Source organism: Callithrix jacchus, chromosome X (assembly GCF_049354715.1).
Source record: "Callithrix jacchus isolate 240 chromosome X, calJac240_pri, whole genome shotgun sequence".
In the NCBI taxonomy this organism is placed as follows: Eukaryota; Metazoa; Chordata; class Mammalia; order Primates; family Cebidae; genus Callithrix; species Callithrix jacchus.
In genome coordinates, this window is record NC_133524.1 from 19,174,751 (window position 1) to 19,195,407 (window position 20,657).

At 39.7% G+C, this 20,657-nt stretch overlaps 1 protein-coding gene across 9 annotated transcripts in view; it reads left to right on the top strand.

The window, feature by feature from the left end:
- PPEF1 (protein phosphatase with EF-hand domain 1) overlaps positions 1–20,657 on the top strand; it is a 164,724-nt gene that overhangs the window by 34,698 nt on the left and 109,369 nt on the right. For 6 of the 9 annotated variants that reach the window (XR_013531532.1, XM_078362843.1, XM_078362844.1 and 3 more), the window contains one exon: positions 3,168–3,335. The exons of 1 other annotated variant lie outside the window; for it this stretch is intronic. Coding sequence is in view for 5 of the 8 variants with exons in the window: in XM_078362843.1 (XP_078218969.1) it covers positions 3,290–3,335 (46 nt within the window). In the remaining 3 variants the exon portion in view is untranslated. Of the gene's footprint in view, positions 1–3,153; positions 3,336–20,657 lie in introns of those variants that run through there. 2 more of the 9 variants (XM_054250782.2, XM_035288256.3) reach the window with 1 other exon arrangement.

Here is a 20,657-nt window from a genome sequence, read left to right on the forward strand (position 1 = left end):
TGGAATGCAGTGGCGTGATCATGGCTCACTGCAGCCTGGACCTCCCAGGCTCAGATGATCCTCCAGCCTCAGCCTCCTGAGTAGTTGGGACTACAGGTGTGCGCCACCGTGCCTGGCTAATTTTTTATAGAGATGGTGTCTCCCTATGTTGCCCAGGCTGGTCTCAAACTCCTGGGCTCAAAGGATCTGTCTGCCTCCGCCTCCCAAAGTGCTAGGATTACGAATGACAGCCACTGCACCCAGCCCCAATTCTTATGTCTTCATAAAAAGGGGTCGAAAAAATAGCAGGAGGATGGAGCAAAGCCCAAGGGAGAGATGCATACTGTTAGAAAGTAGCATTTCTCCAACTGAGATGTGGGGCTTGCTTGCATCAAAGTTCCTGGAAGGGTGCACTTTAAATGCATATTCCAAGGCCCTGGACTTTTGAATCTCAGTATTGTCAGTAGAGCCTGGGAATCTGCATCCCCCTACCCCCAATAAATCTTGTGAGCACTTGATTTGGAGAGCACCAATCTAGGCACCTGGAAAATGTCACCAGGACTAGATGAATTTCTAGATGAATAGTGCCCCAATTTCAAAAATGAGGAAAGAGTAGAGGCTAGAAGCCACAGATTTGCTGACATGACCTCTGGAAAAATTCAGCTTGCAATAGATGGAGCCACCAAGTGCAGTGGCTCACACCTGTAATCCCAGCACTTTGGGAGGCTGAGGAGGGTGGATCACGAGGTCAGAAGTTCAAGACCAGCCTGGCCAAGATGGTAAAACTTTGTCTCTACTAAAACACAAAAATTAGCCAGATGTGGTGGTGGGCGCCTGTAATCCCAGCTACTCAGGAGGCTGAGGCACAGAATTGCTTGAACCCGGGAGGCAGAGGTTGCAGTGAGCCGAGATCATGCTGCTGCACTCCAGCCTGGGCAAAGAAGCAAGACTTCATCTCAAAAAAAAAAAAAAAAAAAAAAAAAAAAGATGGAACCAAAGCAGTTCTAGGAAAATGTGATCATTACTATGCAGCACCATAGGTTTGCTAAGATATCATCTCTGTTAGAGATTGTCAAACTTTGCTGTGTATTAGAATCTGGAAAACTGAAAAAAATCTTAATGGCCAATCCCCGACCCAGTACCAATTACATCAAATTCTCTGGAGTTGGGACTTGGGCATCAGTATTTTTTTTTTTGGGCATCAGTATTTTTTTAAACCCCAAGAGATTCTGACTTAATGAGGTGCAGGCTGAGTACTGGGAGTTTGAACAGCTCCCCAGGTGATACTAATATGCGACAAAGTATGACAACCACAGTTCTATATGACGTCGGGCAAGTTACTTAACTTCCTTGCACATTGTGTAAATACTAGGTAATTTTAAAGGTCTCTCTCACCTTAAAATTTCTATGATTTTGTTATTAACAATCTTGCCAAATTGATTTCCTTCCTTTCTTCCTCCTCTGCCCTTTCTTCCTTTTCTCCTCCTCCTCTCTCTCTTCTTTTGCTGAAATAAGCTGAAATGTCAAAGTATCAAAATATATATCATCATTTTATTAAGATATTTAGTAAAATTTTCCAGGATGTCCCACAGATAAATGAGAGTTATGATAGGTGAATTTACCACCTAACTGAACAAATGTGCTCAGAGAGTATGAAGGTAACAGATCTGTGGTGATCAGGGAGGATGGTTTGGAGTAGAATGCCAGAAGGCTTATCCTGCCCTTGGATCTGACCTTGTTAATTTTCTTTAGACATGATTTAGATAGGGAAGACATGAAAGAAATGCCTATCAAATTTGGAAATAAGAGCTGAGCACAATGGCTCATGCCTGTAATCCCAGCACTTTGGGAGGCTGAGGTGGGCACGTTGCTTGAGGCCAGGAGTTTGAGACCAACTTGGGCAACATGGTGATACCTCGTGTCGACAAAAAAGTACAAAACTTAGCTGGGTATGGTGGCACATTCCTGTAGTTTCAGCTGCTCAGGAGGCTGAGGTAGGAGGATCACTTGAGCCCGGGAGGTGGAGGCTACAGTGAGTCATGGTTGCACCACTGCACTCCAGCCTGGGTGACAGAGCGAGACCTTATCTCAAAAAATAAATAAATAAAAATTTGGAAATAACCCAAAGTTTAGGAAGTTTAATTCATACATAAAATAATCAGGTTCACCTCTGGTCAGAAAATCTGTTTATTAAGCTTATTGTTATTTTCAAAATATTGCCATGGTTCAAATGTTTTGCTTATTTTACTTTTCCTTTCTTCAGTTGAGTTGAAATTTTTAAGCTTTTAGTGTAGTACTAATGGAAAGATAGGTATGTCAGTTGTTCTCAGACTTTGTTCCTGTCAAGAAATCAAACAGAGCTGGGCACGATGGCTCATACCTGTAATCCCAGCACTTTGGGAGGATGAGGTCGGAGAATCACTTGAGCCCAGGAGTTTGAGACCAGCCTCAGCAACATAGGGAGACCCTGTCTCGACAAAAAACTAAATTAGCCAGGTGTCATGGTGCGTGCTTGGGAGGTTAAGGCTGCAGTGAGCCATGATCACACCATTGCACTCCAGTCTGGGTGACAGAGCGAGACTCCATCTCAAAAAATAAAATAAAATAAAATAAAAGGGCACTCTCACAGATTACGATTCCTAAATTTGAGGGGAGGTTTCAAGCCTCCTTTTTTAAAAACAAGTATCCCCAACTTATTCTGAGAAATACTGTCAAAGAACTCACTTTGAATCTTAGCGTAATTGTTTAAATATGTTGTTTTTGTCTCATAGTCAGCTTCCAATTTGTGTTTTTAAAAGCCTCGATAGGTTGAATTACTTTGAGCTGAAAACCAAAACAGTTAATTATGCTCCTCCACATCCCATTCCTTATATTTAAATTAGAAAATCGAACACTCTCATATTTCCATTTTTCTTTTCATTTTGAATGCTCTATTTTATACAGAGCTGGATGTGACCTAGACATGGAGAAACTCATTTATGTCTAGCAGAGAAGCAGCCTATAGCTGCTCTGTAGCTGCTACTGTGTCTTGGAAAATAAACCAGGATTAGATTATGTCTGATCACTTTTGACATCACATGATGAACAGCGATTCAGAAGAAGTATAAAATGAATCCTCCTGAGCAGCCCCTCAGCTACCATGTGGTTAACTGGCAGTTTCCTTCCCTCCCTCCTGTCTTCCTCATTAGAATCTGTGACTGAAGAGGATCGGCTAAGAGTGGTTCCTTGCAGCTTAAAGGGAGGGACTTTTCACACTCTGTCTTAAAATCAGAAGTTGAATTTGTGAACACGTATGATTTAGATAGAAGTCATGGGATGCAACACTTCTTCAACGAGAATCAAGAATTCTCAAATATGTGAGTACTGGGAATGTGCCTGTGTTTATGAATGAAAAGGGGCAAATGAGCTGGTCTCACCCTCTCACCCTTTCTCATTTACTTCCACGATGCTCAAGCTGCCCTGTGTGATTTGCACAAGGCATCGTTAGAGGAGCATAGGAAACTACATTGAGGAAGATGTAGCTTTGAATTTATGTAGTACCATAAAGTATTGTCTTAGAGATAGTTTATGATTTATTTAATTTCAGTAGAAATGTACCAATATAAAATCTCAATTTAAAACTCAGTGGCAGGGAACAAGAAAGACACTGTAATTTATATATATTTCTTTAATACTTTCATAAATAGCTATATGCATACTTTTGTGACATTTAGTAGCATCATTGAATTTTTATTAGATTTTATAACCCAATGATCACATTATTTCTATATCTATTCAACACAGAACTTCATGAGATTTGCCTCGTGTTTTAAAAATATTCTAGGAGAACTGGGAGAATGCTAGATCATCTGTTTCCAAAAAAAGGTGTATTGTTTCTAAATAGATGACATGCCTTTCTTTACCCCCATATAATGAGAAGCTTAAATATTCACTTTGTTTATTTTGTACTGAGGTTCTTATGGCTATTGGCATCTAGTTAAAACAAATTGAGTGTTTAGGGGATAGAGCTTCCAACAAGCAAATTAAAATAAAAACAAATAAATAAGCCGAGACAATTACTATGAGTAATTTCCTCTTAAACTCCACTTCTTTGATGTCTCAGTTATAGATCATTTCCCCAATTTCTACTCTAAATCTTGCTTTGGAAGTTTATTCAGGCTTATGGTGGAGAGTTTAGGGTGTAGAATGTGCTATACTAAATAGCATGGGATGTTTTCCTTTGGGAATCAAATGTTGTTCTCCTACCCAGCTGACTTGCGCTGATGATGCAGGAAACTCATCTCTGAAAGTAGGAAGGGACATAGGAGGTGTACTAATTCTTTCAAATCTTTAAGCATGACATGAAATAAATCTTTCAAAAACTCTGTCTGAACTCTACCACTATAGTAGTCATTTATTAGCAGAGAGTAAAGAGAAATTATCTTTTTATATTTAGGATTACTAGATATAAAAAAGTTCTTTAAATTTAGCCAAATTTCGTAGGTTCAAAAAAAAGGCCAAGTCCAACTTTTATAAACAAATTCTCTCTCTTTTTGAAATACTTTTCAACTTATAAGCCATTGCATGTAAATGGAAATATAAGCTTCAATTTCTGGATTGCTTTTTCCTTCAAATACCTGTGATTTATTGAGGGGAAATTCACCTAACATAAAATTAACCATTGTAAAGTGAACAACTCAGTAGCAGTTGGTATGTTCACAGTGTTGTGCAATCACAACCCCTATCTACTTCTGAAACATTTCCAGTACTCCCAAGTAAAATCCCTTATCCATTAAGCACTTCCTCTCTCCTCTCAGCCCCTGGCAACCACAAATCTACATTCAGCCTCTATGGATTTATCTATTCTGGACATTTCATGTAAATGGAGTCATACATTACATGACCTTTTGTGTCTGGCTTTGTCCATGTTGTAGCATGTATCAGTACTTTATTCCTTTTTATTGCAGAATAATATTTCATGGTATGAATATGCCACATTGTGTTTATTCATCAATTGATAGACATTTGGATTGTTTCACCTTGGGTTTTTTGTTTTGTTTTGTTTTGTTTTTGAGGCAGAGTCTTGTTCTTTCGCCCAGGCTGGATTACAGTGGGGTGATCTCGGCTCACTGCAACCTCTGCCTCCCAGGTTCAAGTGATTCTCCTGCCTCAGCTTCCAGAGTAGCTGGGATTACAGGCACCTGCCACCACACCCAGATAATTTTTGGTAGAGATGAGGTTTCGCCACGTTGGCCAGGCTAGTCTCAAACTCCTGACCTCAGGTGATCTGCCCACCTTGGCCTCCCAAGGCGCTGGGATTATACACGTGAGCCACCGTGCCCAGCCTGTTTCAGCTTTTTGACTAGTATGAACAATGCTGTTGTGAACATATGTTTTCAGTTCTCTTGGGTATATACCTAGAAGTGGAATTGCTGGGTCATATGGTAGCTCTATGTTTAACATTTTTAGAAATTTCCAAGCTGTTTTCCCAAGTGACTGTGCCATTCTACATTCCTACCAGCAATGTATAAGGGTTTCAGTTTCTCCACATTTTCAGCAATAGTTGAAATCCTAGTGAGTATGAAGTGGTATCTCACTGTGGTTTTCATTTGTATTTCCCTAATGACTAATGACATTGAGCATCTTTTCATGTTCAGATACAAGTTTCTTATCAAATATGTGATTTATAAATATTTTTCCCTATTCATTGGATCCTCTTTGTACTTTCTTGATGGTGTTCTTTGAAGCACAAATGTTTTTAATTTCGATGAAGTTCACTTTATTTTTTCTTTGGTCACTTGTACTTTTGGTGTCATCTAAGAATCCATTCCCAAATCCAAAAATATTTATGCTCATGTCTTACTTTAAGAGTTTTGTAATAGTTCAACAAGAAAAAAAATAACACCATTAAAAAGTGGGCAAAGGTCATGAACAGACATTTTTCAGAAGAAGGCATACAAGTGGCAAAAAAAACATACGAAAAAAATGCTCAACATCACTAATCATCAGATAAATGCAAATTGAAACCACAATGAGATGCCATCTTATATACCAGTCAGAATGGCTATTACTAAAAAGTCAAAAAACAAGAGATGTAGGCGAGAATGTAGGGAAAAAGGAATGCCTACCACTGCTGGCGGGAGTGTGAATTAGTACAACCTCTATGGAAAACATTATCGAGATTTCTGCAAGAACTAAAAATAGAACTACCAAACTACCATTTCATCCAGCAATCCCACCATGGACTCTACCCAAAGGAAGTCATTATATCAAATAGATACCTGCACTCTTATGTTTACTGCAGCACTGTTCACAATAGCAAAGATATGGAATTGCCGTGTCTTTCAATGGGTGACTGATTAAAGAAAACATGGGGTGTGTGTATGTATGTGTGTGTGTATGTATGTATGTGTGTGTGTGTGCATGTGTGTATGCCATGGAATGCTACTCAGCCATAAAAGGGAATAAAATCATTCCTTTTTGCAGCAACACGGATGGAACGAGATTGTCTTTTGCAGCAACACGGATGGAACGAGAAGCCATTATCCTAAGTGAAATTACTCAAAAACAGAAAGTCAAATACCCCACGTTCTTACTTATAAGTGGGAGCTAAATAATGTGTACACATGGGCACAGAGAATAGAATAGTAGACACTGGAGACTCAGAAAGCTGGGAGGCTGGGAGAGGGGTGAGGGATGAGAAATTACTCAATGAGTACAGTGTATACTACTTGGGTAATGGTTACACTAAAAGCCCAGGCTTCATTATACATGTAACAAAATTGTACTTGTACCCCCTAAATATATATATTTTTAAAGGCAAAAAAAAAAAACCAGTTTTGTAGTTTTAGCTCTTACATTTAGGCTTCTGAACCATTCTGAGTTGTTGATTGTCGCATATGGTATGAGGTAGGAGTACAAATTCATTTTTTGCATGTGGTTATCCAGGTGTCCTAGCACCATTTGTTGAAAAGACTGTTCTTTCCACATTGAATGATCTTAGTACCATTGTCAAAAAATCAATTGACCGTAAATGTTGTTTATTTCTGGGCTCTCACTTCTATTCCATTGATCTATACGTTTTTCTTATGCCAGTACCAGTGTCTGCATTACTATAGCTTTTTTTAAATACAGTTTTGAAATTGGGAAGTATGAATCCTTCAACTTTGTTTCTCTTTTTCAAGATTATTTTGGTATTCTGGGTCTCTTACATTTCCATATGAATTTTAGAATCAATGTGTTAATGTCTCAAAAGAAGCCAATTGGAATGTTGACAGGGGTTATGTTGAATCTGTAGATCAATTTGGGGAGTATTGCTATCTTAATTGAATAATCTGATCCATGAATATGGGGTGCCTTTCCATCTATTTAGGTCTTTAATTTCTTTCACCAGTGTCTTGTAGTGTTCAGAGTATAAGTTTTATACTTCTTTCATTAAATTTAACCTAGGTTTTTAAATTCTTTTTTGATGATATTATACATGGATTTTTGTTAATTTCATTTTTGGATTGTTTATTGCAAGTGTTTAAAAATTGATTTTTGTATATTGGTCTTGTATCCCAAAACCTTGCTGAACTCATTTATTAGCTCTAATCAATTTTTACTGGATATTTTAGAAATTTTTATTTACAAACCAGGTCATCTGCAAATATAGTTTTACTTGTTTCTTTCTAGTAAGAAACAAGTACTTGTTTTCTTTTGTTTCGTTTTCTTGCCTCCACTACAATGTTAAATAGAAATGCAATAGTAGCCATCCTTGTCTTGTTACTGATCTTAGGGCAGAAGCATTCAGTCTTTAACCAGTAAATCTTATATTGGCTGTATCTTTATCATAGATGCTCTTTATCAGGTTGAGAAAACACACTCCTATTCCTAGTTTATTGATTTTTTTTATTATTACAAAGTGGTATTTAATTTTGTCAAATACTTTTTCTGCATGTATTGAGATGATCATGTGGTTTTTGTCCTTTATTTTATGATATGGCATGTTATGTTAATTGATATTAAACCAACTTGGACTTCCTAGGATAAATCCCCTCAGTCTTGGTGTATAATGCTTTTTATGTGTTGCTGAATTGAGTTTGCTTGTATTTTGTAGAGGAATTTTGCATCTATATTCATAAGAGATACTGGTCTATAGTTTTCTTGTGATATCTTTGTCTAATTTAACTGTCAGGGCAATATTGGCCTCATAGAACGAGTTGGAAAGTGTTCCCTTCTCTTCCATTTTTTGGAAGAGTTTATGAATAGTTGGTATTAATTCTTTAAATATTTGGTAGAATTCATAAGTGAAGCTATCCGGGCATGAAATTTTCTTTGTGTGTAGTTTCTTTGGTTACTTATTCTGTCTCTTGTTATGTGCCTATTTAGATTTTCTATTTCTTCTTGAGTCATTTGTGGTAGTTCTAGGAATTTGTCCATTTCATCTGTTATCTAATTTGTTAACATATACTTCTTCAGAATATTCCCTTAAAATACTTTTTTTTTTTTTTTTTTTTACTGCTCCACTACTCCTTATGGAGCAGGGCTAACCCATATGGATTGTGTCCAGAATAGCCATTTAAAATCTTTTTATTATTTTATCTCTTGTTGAATATGCCAATCAAGGTTTATTATAAATTAATGATAATAACTGCTGAAAGAAAGCTGATGCAATGGTGTTTACTTGCATTTATCCATAGACATTTTATGCATAAAATTTTCTCTCATTCAGAAATTTGGAAAAAATATAGAAAAGCAGTTGGGAATAATGAATACTTCCTCATCATTCCACTACCCAGAGATAATGACAACATCCTGATAATTTCCTTCAAGGTTTTTCTTTTTTTGTCTAGTATAGATTTCTGGTCATCTTAAATATTAGTTTTTTGTAGCCTCACTTTTAGCTCAAAAATATTATTGTGTAAATATTTCTTAAGTTGTTTGACATGCTTTGCAAACATCATTTTAGTCATTACTAAGTATTTTATTTGGTGGATAGGGCATAATATGCTTAATTATTCTTCAAATATTGGACCTTTTAATGCTAATATAAATAATGCTTTGAAGAATTTCTTTGTGTAAAGCCTTTTCCTTATTTTGAATGAGTTCTATATTCAGGTGATTAGATATGAAATTACTGTGTCAAGGGCTATAAATATTTTGAAAGCAAGCTCTTGATAGAAAATGATAGATATTATTTCCTGATTACTAACCATATTTCAGAGTATTCAACATAATCTACATATATTTTATTTAATCCTTGTAATAAACCTGAATGAAGTGTTGTTATTCCTGTTTGTATAGTGGAAGCAGCTCATGCTCAGCGAGGTAGGTACTTATTAAGTTTATGCAGCTTACAGCTGCCAGAGTTGGGATTTGAACTCAAGGAGTTTTGAGGACAAAGTGTTTTTTGCTGTCACCCATTACACCATTTTATGCTGCCTCCGAATGTTGCTGCTTCCGAAGCTAGCTTTAATTAAATTTACTTATATACAGTACCTTGTATTTGCATAGTGCTTTTCATGGCCAGGCCCAGTAACATACATTTGATCCCCACGGCCCCCCCGCGGCCTTCTGAAGGGTTTTTCTCAATTTGCAGAAAAGGAAATGAGGCTTTGAAAGGCAAAGTGATTTCCTCCAGGTAACACAGCAAGTCGCAGAGCCAAGGCTCCTGCTTGATTCCTTGTTTCTACTGGTCTGACTAGTATTGAGGGTTTTTTGTTCTGCTAGGTCATTCCACCACAGTACTCTGCCTCCGGAGTGTCATGGCAGTTTTGAGAAAGCCTAGCCTACATATAAAATCCAGGCTATTCCCTTTCTGGTGGTCTATCCACCTTCCATATAGTGAGGTAGCATCAGCCTGGGCACGGTGACTCATGCCTATAATCCCAGCACTTTGGGAGGTGGGTGGATCACTTGAGCCCAGGAGTTTGAGGTTACAGTGAGCTATGATTATGTCACTGCACTCGAGCCAGGACCACCACTGAATGAGACCCTGACTTTTAAAAAGAAAAAAAAAAGGCAAGGCACAGTGGCTTACACCTGTAATCCCAGCACTTTGAGAAGCCGAGGTGGGTGGATCACTTGAGGTCAAGAGTTCAAGACCAGCCTGGCCAACATGGTGAGACCCTGTCTCTACTAAAAATATAGAAGTTAGCAGGGCATGATGGCACACACCTGTAATCCCAGTTACTTGGGAGGCTGAGGCAGGAGAATTGCTCAAACCCCAGGAGGGGGAGGTTGCAGTGGGCTGAGATTAAGCCACTACACTCAAGCCTGGGCAACAGAGGGAGACTCCATCTCAAAAAAAAAAAAAAAAAAAAAAGGTAGTGTCAATTTTATATTGTTATTGTTGTCATTTTATTTCTTTTGTGATATGTAACAGGTAAGAGAGTACTAATAATAGTTATCATTTATTAGAGTGCCTACTACTCTCATTTCTCACCAAAATTCTTAGAGAAAGCTTTGACTAGTCTCCCTCCTTTTATAAATGAGGAAACTGAGACTTAACTGCCCCACGTTCCACACTCATGGGTGGCAGAGCCTGAATCAGAACCAGATCTGGCAGATTCCAAAGTTCATGCCCCTTCTGATATGCTACCCTGACTTGGAGAATTGAAATTTATCCACATAACAGAAATTAAACATTTTAATTTTATTCTCCTGAATTTTACTTGACACTTAAAATTTTATGTTAGTGGATTTTCAATTAATAATCTATTGCCTTCTTTTTTTTTCTCATGGAGCACTTTGGAAACACTGAGATATTTTATTTCTTCCCTTGAGACCACTTAAAAATGTATTTATTCAATTTCTGTAAGTGCTAAGAGGCCAACAAAGATAATCTGAACTTTTTTGGCTTTGTGGTTTGATGCTTAAGCTATGACATGTAGCAGTTTCTCTAATGGAAATCATTCCTTTCAAAAGTACTCATTCTTTATTTTTATTAAAAACGTTAAAAATACTAAATAACAAACTAAATATTTCTTTAATTCTTGGTAAAACATCTAGTTAATTTAGTTGTTTAAAAATCTAACAAGCCATTCACAGCTGCTTGAGAGCCCCCTCCCGCCACTCCATCCCCATGTCCCCCCCAACTCCTAACTTGAAGTCCTTTACTGTGATGTATATTTCAGTTTGAGACCTTCATGGAAAAATAACAAATGACATTCTTTCATCTCTGGTGTTCCCTAAAGAATTTTCTCCAAGTTTAGAGACATTCTTCTTGCTATTGGTTCTCAGCGGGTTCTAGGTTATCATAGCCATCAAGCAGTCTTTACTGGCACTGTAGGGTATGTTGAAAATCCCTGTGAGCTAGGACCGCCCTCCTTTTCCTCTTGAATGAGGAATGAACTGCAGACAGAGAAGATGCCCTTTCAAGTCCACTGTCCCTCCAAGACTATCTGTATGCTCTGTAGGTGTAGGAAGGGGAGGGAAGGGAGGAAATTGATTTTCCTTCTGCCTCTCCTGCTCTCTCCCCTAGCTTTTGTCCAGCAGCATCTTGACATGCTCAGTGACTTTCCTCTTTTTTCCTTTTTTTTTTTGGTTGGCATTTATCTTTATTTTTCTCAAGCCATTTTGTTTTGCTTTTGTTTTCCTCTTCAAATATTTTTAAAAACTGCAAACCTACAGAGACTATGAAAGAATAGTACATAAACACCTGTATTGTATATCTGTTTGCCTAGATTCACCAGCTGTTAACATTTGGCCATTCTTTCTCTTTCCCCCCACCTTCTCCATTCGAAAGTAAGCTGCAGACATTATGGAATTAACCTTTATGTACTTTAGCATGCACCTTCTAAAAGAGAGATATTCTCTTATATAGTTAGGATACTAGATCACACTGAAGAAACTTAACATTGATAGCGTAATATTATCTAACATGTAGTCCATATTCAGAATTTCCCAGTTGTCCAAAATTGCCTTTTGTAACTGTTCTTTCCTTCCCTCGAAAATAAGCCTTCTCTGACCCTCTTGTCCGCTCCAGTTCCTCTTGTCTCTTTCCTCCCCTTCAAGCTTGCTCCTTAAGGGAGCATTCGTACCGCTGTCTCCTACCTCCTCATCTATCCCAGCCCAGGGAAGATGGTCTGTCAGGTTCTTAAATGATCTCAAAGTCCAATGGAGCATCGTCAGTGCTGATTTTGCTCACTTCCTGGCAGTCCTTGGCACTCCTGCCCACTCCCTTCTTACCACTCATTGCCCTTGGCTTCAGGGGCAACACATTCTCCTGGTTTTTCTTTTGAGTCTCTGCTTGAACTATTTATGTGGTCTCCGCTTTCTCCTGGCTTTTAAGCATTGGGGCTCCTCTGGGTTCCCCCTTGGCTCTCTGACCTTGTCACTCAAGCACTCTCCTTGGGGGCTTTATCGACTCCATGGTTTTGAGGTCAGTGTGTCAAAACTCCAAATCTTTATTTTCAGCCCACATTATATACTCTAATCCCTGATTTATTGGAAATCATTTTAAATAAGTACTTTTCTTTGTAAAAGGATACCACTTTCTTCATCTGAAATCATGGTTCCTATAGATAACAATTCTTAGGTAATGTTCATCTTTTGATACGATGATGTGTTGACCTGGAGGTTAGTCTAGGATTGGTACTACAAACACATTTAATGCCTGTGCAAAACTGGCAAAACAAACCCATCCCAACAACCTTTTTATTCTTTACACCAATTAAATGCATCATCTTTTTATTTGCCGTGTGATTAATTTACCTTTGCTTTAAAAATTTCAAGTATTTTGAGACTCTGATAGGGGCTTTTTAGATATCAGTTTTAGAATCATGAACCTTTAGAAGGCAGAAAAGCCAGGTATAGTAGCCATGTTGGTAATCGCAGCACTTTGGGAGGCTGAGGTGGGAGAATCACTTGAGGCTAGGAGTTTGAAACCAGCCTGGACAACATAGCAAGACCTCTTCAATAAAAAAAAAAAAATAGTTGGACACTTGGACCTGTAGTCCCAGCTACACAGGAGGCTAAGGCAGGAGGATTGCTTGAGCCCAGGAGGTGGAAGCTGCAGTGAACTGTGATCATACCACTGTACTCCAGCCTGGGCAACAGAGTAAGACCTTGTCTCAAAACAAAACAAACACACACACACACACACACAAAACACAACAAAAAACCCCAAGAGAGCAGAACCACCTCTTTGCTTAAATGACTTTTACTGGCTTCCAGCCTTACTAGGAAATTCACAAAGAAGCCAGCTTTCTAGTTAGGTCATGTTACTTATTAGAAAGTCTTGTTACAGAGAGACGTATTTCAACTAAGTTCAAGAAAGGACAATGCCTCAGCCCCATTTGCCAGTTATTTCCCACATTCAGAACACTTTTCTTATATGATTATGGCTTTAGATTTTATTAGCTTTTAGCAGCTGCAAAAGACAAAAATTTAATGCAGATCATATTTGACCTTGGATGAACAAATGTGGCAATGTAACACAGATTAGTAATTAATAACAAGGGAGACATAAAACAGAATTGTAGTCAAGATAGTATTTCCTGAGTGAGGATTAAAGGTTATTATTTGATTATTGAATAGAACACATTTCCTATGGGGGAATATTTTAATAATTAAAAATGATAGTAATTCTTTTATATAGGAAATTTTCTTTTACATACTTAAGAATACAATAGTTTTTAAAAATTAATATCTTCATAATAATAATTCTTTTGGAAAATTGGTAAAACATAATATGGCAGGGAGGTAACAGTTACTTGTAAACGATTGTTCTCTTGGTCTGAGTGTTACTGAGTTAGCCTGTTATTTTCGTTTGGTATAGATGAAGCATCACATTTTCCTGAAGTAGTGGTATAGCCAAGGATTATTACTCTTTTTTTTTAACTTTTTTGACATAGGGTCTCACTCTGTTGCTCAGGCTGGAGTGCAGTGGCGCCATCAAGGCTCACTGCAGCCTCAACTTCCTGGGTTTAAGTGATCCTCCCACCTCAACCTCCCAAGTAGTTGGGACTACAGGCGTGTGCCACCATGACCAGTTAATTTTTATGGTTTTTGTAGAGATGGGGTTTTGCCATGTTCCCCAGGCTGGTCTTGAACTCCTAGGCTCAAGAGATCTGTCTGCCTCGGCCTCCCAAAGTGCTAGGATTATAGACATGAGCCTAGTCTAAGGATCACAACTCTTATGGAACCTTTCATAAGATGACTTTATGTAATCTTTGTGTTGTTCTATTGCCCTGTTGAATAAAATGGGGCTTTAAATTGGCCATTTAAAAATCCTAATCCTAATAAATGTAGAAGGAATGACTTCAAAAATCACTGTTTTGCAACCACCATAGAAATAGTTGATTTAAGCCAAAATCATCAATGGATATTTTGGAGAACAGAATACATACACAGTCTCAAAGTGTGTTCCTGCAAACTGTTTATTAATTGTAAAGAGGAAAACACTTTACAGTAGAGAAGTTCACATGGACACCATCTTACCCAAGTGATCCAAGTTCACATCAGCAATAATGAGACAGATGAGCACCACGTGCCTCCTGATGTCCTAATGCACTGAGAAAGACATACCACTTAGCTTGCCAAAACAACAACCTGAATCTCATCAAGAGGAAAGAGCAGACAGATTGAGGGATGTTTTATAATCAACTGGCCTGTACTGTTTGAAAACTTCAGTGTCATTGAAGAGAAAGGCAGAGGAATTATTCTAAAATAAAGGAGACTGAAGAAATGACTATGGTATATGTAGAGAGAGAGAGGCTAATTATTAACAATTATACTATTGTTACTTTTTCATACATTTGAAAATATTTTGGCCAGGCACAGTGGCTCACACCTGTATTCCCAACACTTTGGGAGGCTGAGGCAGGCAGATCACCTGAGGGCAGGAATTCAAGACCATCCTGGCCAACATGGTGAAACCCCATCTCTACTAAAAATACATAAATTAGCTGGGCATGGTGGTGTGTGCCTGTAATCCCAGCTACTCGGGAGGCTGAGGCAGGAGAATTGCTTAAACCACAGAGGTGGAGGTTGCAGTGAACTGAGATTGTGCTGCTGCACACCAACCTGGGTGCCAAAGTGAGACTCCATCTCAAAAAAATAATAAGAAAAAATATTTCAAAACAAAAGGAAAAAAATCCTAATCCTGTACATTCTGAAATAAGTTTACCAGGTTTGTAGTGGTGGCAACCTAAGCTTATGTCCTTTGGTAGTACCATTTTTTAGTTCTTTCTTGTTTTTGCGGTCTACCAACTTCATTCATTGAAGACTCTCTCCCCACTCTCAGCCTCTTACTGGATATCTTCACTGTACACTTGAATAAGCCCCAAACGCTATGGTGTCTGAGTTCCTTGATCTCCTGAGCCCCAGCAACTCCCTCATCTCCTCAACTTCAGCTGCTCACTCCCATTTCCTGTCCCCTATGGTCACCTGAAAAAGCCCCACCTCTGGAATCTTCATGATTATCATCCTGTTCTCTGATTGCTTGGTCTTCTTTGAAACCTCTGAGCCTTAGATACTTCCCATGTGTCTCTATCTCCCAGCCCCCAATTTTATATAGATTTGGGGTATACAAGTGCATTTTTGTTCCATGGATATACTGTGTAGTGGTGAAGTCTGAGCCAGCCCTCTCTTGTCTTCACTTTCTTCCCATCCATCTTTCCCCATCTTTTGTTGGCTGTCACTTGAACCAGTTAACAGATCATACACCTTAGTCATATTTTAGGCAATTTAAAAAAATTAATATATGAAATGTCAGTGTTTCCAAACCAATTGCTAACAAACTTTAGCTACAATTCCTTGATGGGAAAGCCAAAGATATTAGTAACTTGTGTTTTTCCACAGGGATGATTTTGATTGATTGATTGATTGATTGATTTTCAAGTAGCCTTTAGTATTTGTCTTCTTTGACCAGAAGTTTCTGGTTTGAGTGTTCAGTTTTACACATCATACTGTGTCCTTGGATGGTTATTTTCGGCTTTTCTATTTACAGTGATAGGTGGGCTGCAGCTATGGCACTAAAAACAAATAGATGGATGAGTTAGAATATTTGGTAACTGGAAAGAATCGTAGAGATCACACAATCCAAAGTTTTCATTGTTTGCATGAGAAACTGGGGACCGCAAAGGTTGAGTGATTTGCCTGAGGTTACGTAGCTAGCAACTGGGTAAGTCAGGACCCAAATGGAAATATCCCAGTGACAAACTCAGAACTTATTTTTATTAACCCATGTGGATGGGGTTGGTGGGTGGGAGAGTGAATACATACAATGTAGAAATGACCTGGAGTTCTCGCTCTTGTCTCACTGGAAGGCCAGAGGTTTCTGAGAATGATACAATTATGATATCATTTGTCACTTAGGGAAAGTGATAGTTTGTAATGTCTGGCATTGTTTGGAGACTGGACTTCATGCTTTACTTGCTTGTTTCAGAAAATTGTCTCCCAGGGACAAGGCCTTGCTCTGCAGGGATGTCAGAGTTTATGGCTGAACGAGCCTTATAAGGTCTTTGCCTTGCTTGCTGCCCAAGAAGCAGGCTTTGTGACCATCTCATGTTCACTAGGCATGTGCTTTGAGCTGTTTTTCTAGTGAAATTAGAAGTCTCACTGGGACAGCCATACATTCTGCAGATGGCAAATATAGAATATCTGCAAACAAAAATAATAATGAAGACTGTGGTCCAAGGCCAGAGTTCAGCCATGCCCTCTCCTCATCATGCTTTGAGTAGCTGAGGTTATAGATGTTTCTCTTCTTTGCTTAAAGCCTTTTACCATTACATGATTCATTCTCTTTCCAGTTCATTCGAATTCATTTTAATCAGCTGTGTCACACTTGTGCCTGGCTCTCTTCTTGCCTGGATGCCAGGCCCCTTAAAGGTACATTAAATATTTGCTAATCCTGCTGCTTCCCCAGGAGGCCTCTGCCAGAAGAATTTCAAAAGCAGAGTCTTTAAATACCTTATCATTCTGAATATGAAATGTCTTGTTTGAAGAACTATCTGTCAAATAAACTCCTATTTAAAAACCAAAACTAAACCAAACGTAAAGACTCTACCAGTCAGCACAAAGAGAAATGTAAGACACAAAGTCTTAACTAAACAGTAATTTCATTCATTCGACAAATATTTATTAACCACCTGCTATGTTCCAGGGACTATTCCAGACTCAGGAAATACAACAGCTAAAATCCAGTTTTTATGGAGATTACATTCTAGTGGGAGGACACAGACAATGACAAAGAAGTAAATTGATACTATGTCACATGGTGATAAGGGCTATGGAGAAAAAATAAGGAAGGAGGTAGGCGATGGGGGCAGGGGAGACCACGTAAGAAGAGGTGGTCAGGAAAGGCCTTCCGCAAAGGTGATGTCTGAGCAAAAGCTGCAGGCTCTAACCCCATGCATCCCCAGGGTCTTCTTGCTCTAGGCTCTTCGGTTCTAAGATGGAAGCCTGTTTGTCCACAGTAATTTGTGAAATTTTTTTTTTTTTTGTAAGATGGAGTCTCGCTCTGTCACCCAGGCTAGAGTGCAGTGACGTGATCTTGGCTCACTGCAACCTCTGCCTCCCAGGTTCAAGCGATTCACCTGCCTCAGCCTCCCAAGTAGTTGGGATTATAGGTACCTACCACCACACCCGGCTCATTTTTGTATTTTTAGTAGAGATGAGGTTTTGCCATGTTGGCCAGGCTGGTCTCAAACTCCCAATCTCAGGTAATCCACCCACCTTGGCCTCCTAAAGTGCTGGGATTACAGGTGTGAGCCACTACGCCTGGCCATAATTTGTGAAATTTTAATGAAATATTCTGTATAATTAGGAAGTCTTTGGGACACTAGAATTTGTTAGCCTGGAGAGAGAGAATTAAAAAAAAAATCTCACATTTATTGAGTGCTTCATATATGACAGGCAGTATGCTAAGCATTTTATATTAATCGATGAATATATTACTGATACCTATATCAACAGATTGCTAATACATTATTATTTATTATTACAACACCCCTAGAAAGTGTTTATTCATTCATTCAATCATTCATTCAGCAAATATATAATACATTTCCAAGCCTTGCTCCAAGTGCTGGGGATGCAGCAATGAACAAAATGAAGTTCCTATTCCTATGTAGCTTAGCTAATAGGGGAACATGGCCAATAAACCCATACACATGTGACTGTAGAGGATGTCAGATGTTCAAAAGTGCTGCAGAGAATAATAGAACAGGTAAAGAGGATAGGGAATGTGAGGTGGGGGCAGGTGTGGGAGGAGATACTATTCTATATACTGTCTTTTTTTTTTTTTGAGACAGAGTCTCACTCTGTCACCCAGGCTGGAGTGCAGTGGTGCAATCTTGGCTCACCGTACCCTCCGCCTCCCAGGTTCAAGCAATTCTCATGCCTCGTACCTCACTCAGCCTCCTGAGTAGCTGGGATAGAGGCACACGCCACCGTGCCTGGATAGTTTTTTGTATTTTTAGTAGAGACAGGGTTTTGCCATGTTGCCCAGGCTGGTCTTGAACCCCTGAGCTTAGGCAACCTGCCCACCTTGGCCTACCAAAGTGCTAGGACTAAAGGTGTGAGCCACTGCGCCTGGCCCCATCTCATTTTCTATGGCTGATTCCAAATGCCATGTATAGCAAAATGATGATGAACCCAGGGCCTGGAATTACAGATATCTGGATTAGACTCTCCATTCTCCCTCTGACAAGTGCCATGACCCCAGACATGTTGTTTTGAGCCTCAATTTCCTTATCTGTAAAATTAAGGATAGTGACACTTGAGAGGATTGTTGAGGGGAGGACAAAATCAAATCAAGTTGAATTAGATAATCCACATAAAGCACTAGGCACAATGCCTGGCACAAAGCAATCGCTCTGAATTCATTATTTGTCTTGCCCACTTACCCCCTACATGACTATTTAATTTCTTGCAAAATACCATGATAGTGATTGCCACCAGAGAAAATAATCTATTAAAACAAAACAAAAAACCAGCTTGGCAATAGAGAAACCACCTGCTGGGCACAGAAAATTGGCCAGGTAACTTATTGAATCTATGCTCTTGCTTCCTTCTAGAAACAAAAATAGAAGACCCTTGGTACATATACTCCTTACTAGCTTTTATTTATTTATTTAGTCTGCATGGAATCAATTTATTTATTCTGCTTGGAATCAAAACAGGGAAGAGAAGCCCTGTTATCTGATGAAGCAGCAGGACCAGAAGTAGATCTAAGCTGTCCAATAAGTTCATAACTGGATGAGGCAGATCTTCAACAATCTGGGCAGGGTGGGGGGTTTTAGGGGCCAGCGACCCCCCTTGGGTAGTGTCTGTCATGCCTGGGGTCTACCCTTTGCTATTTTGGAGGTTTCTTCTCAGGGGAGGGTCCTCAGCTGGCTAGTGCTGTCCTGTGGTGGAGGGGCCTTAGGAATTAGGTGAGGTTTTGGAGGTCTGATGTTGGTATGCCCAGCCTTGCGGGGCTCCTTCTCTCTCCTGGAAAGGTTTCTGTGGGAAATACATTCCCAAGGGACAACAGCAGGATGTATATCAAAGCCTGCTTTATTAACTGCTGCACAAGTAGCCCAAATCCCAACAGAGCTCTAGTGAGGGCATGAGTTGGAGCCTGCAGGAAGTCGGAGGCTTGAGGTTTTAGCAGGACCTGTTTTTCCCACCCCTCCGAGATGAACTCATCAGGCAGGGTCTAGTCAGGAAGCAGAAACCACAGAGTGATTTAAACAGAGAGAACTGAATGTAAAGAATTATAGCAACTGCAGGGAAGTTACCACCCTAGAGCTGAGAGAACAAAGGGAATAGAGTGGAATTATTCCAGTTTAGAAACTTGCAGGAGGGTCCCACAGAACTGAAGCTCAGACCTTTGAGAAGTGGTGCACTCAGCCAGTGCTGATATCTCCAGGGCTGCCATGAGACTGGCTTTGCAAGCGCTAGATGAACTGCAAACTGGATCCAATGAGTGCTCCCTGGGTTAAGAGCAGTTGCTAGGTTACACGATCAGGGACAGGAAGGAGTGTGTCCCTTGCCCCTCCTCCAGCCTTGTAGTCTGCCTTTCCCACCCCTATTGGCAGAGCCTCACAGGGGTCAACTGACAAAGCTGAAATGTGGTCTGCAGTGGTCTGCAAAGTCCCAGCCTCAGCACCACTGTGCTGACTGAGGAAGGGTGGGGTTAGAGTTGAGACATGATAGCTTAATAAGTGGCATGTGTACTCAGGTACAGGCGTATGAGCATAGACAGAGATGGCTGCTTCCCAAGCTGGGGTGGGGTGGGGCAGTTCCGCTTCCTGACTTTGGAGTAGAAGAAGAAGTAGAAGACAGAGGGCACTGTAGATGTTTGTAACCTCCTACAGCACAGCTTCCACACCCACTAGTGGGACCCGATGAACATATTGTATGTTAACCAAACAAAACAGCAGCTCCTCCCTTGGAGAGTGGGGTGGGGATGGAAGCCAGGCAGAGATGGGAGGGGGTCTAGCTTGCCCCTTCCCCACATCAGGCAGGAGGAAAACTGGTAGTAGATGTCAGGTGTCCAGCTAGTGCCAGCCACTTAGTAGGCATTCAAGAAATGGTGGCTGGCTGGCTGGTGGCTTACGCCTGTAATCCCAGCACTTTGGGAGGCTGAGGTGGGTGGATCACAAGGTCAGGAGTTCAAGATCAGCCTAGCCAAGATGGTGAAACCCCATCTCTACTAAAAATACCAAAATTAGCTGGGTGTGGTGGCAGTCACCTATAGTCCCAGCTACTTGGAAGGGTGAAGCAGA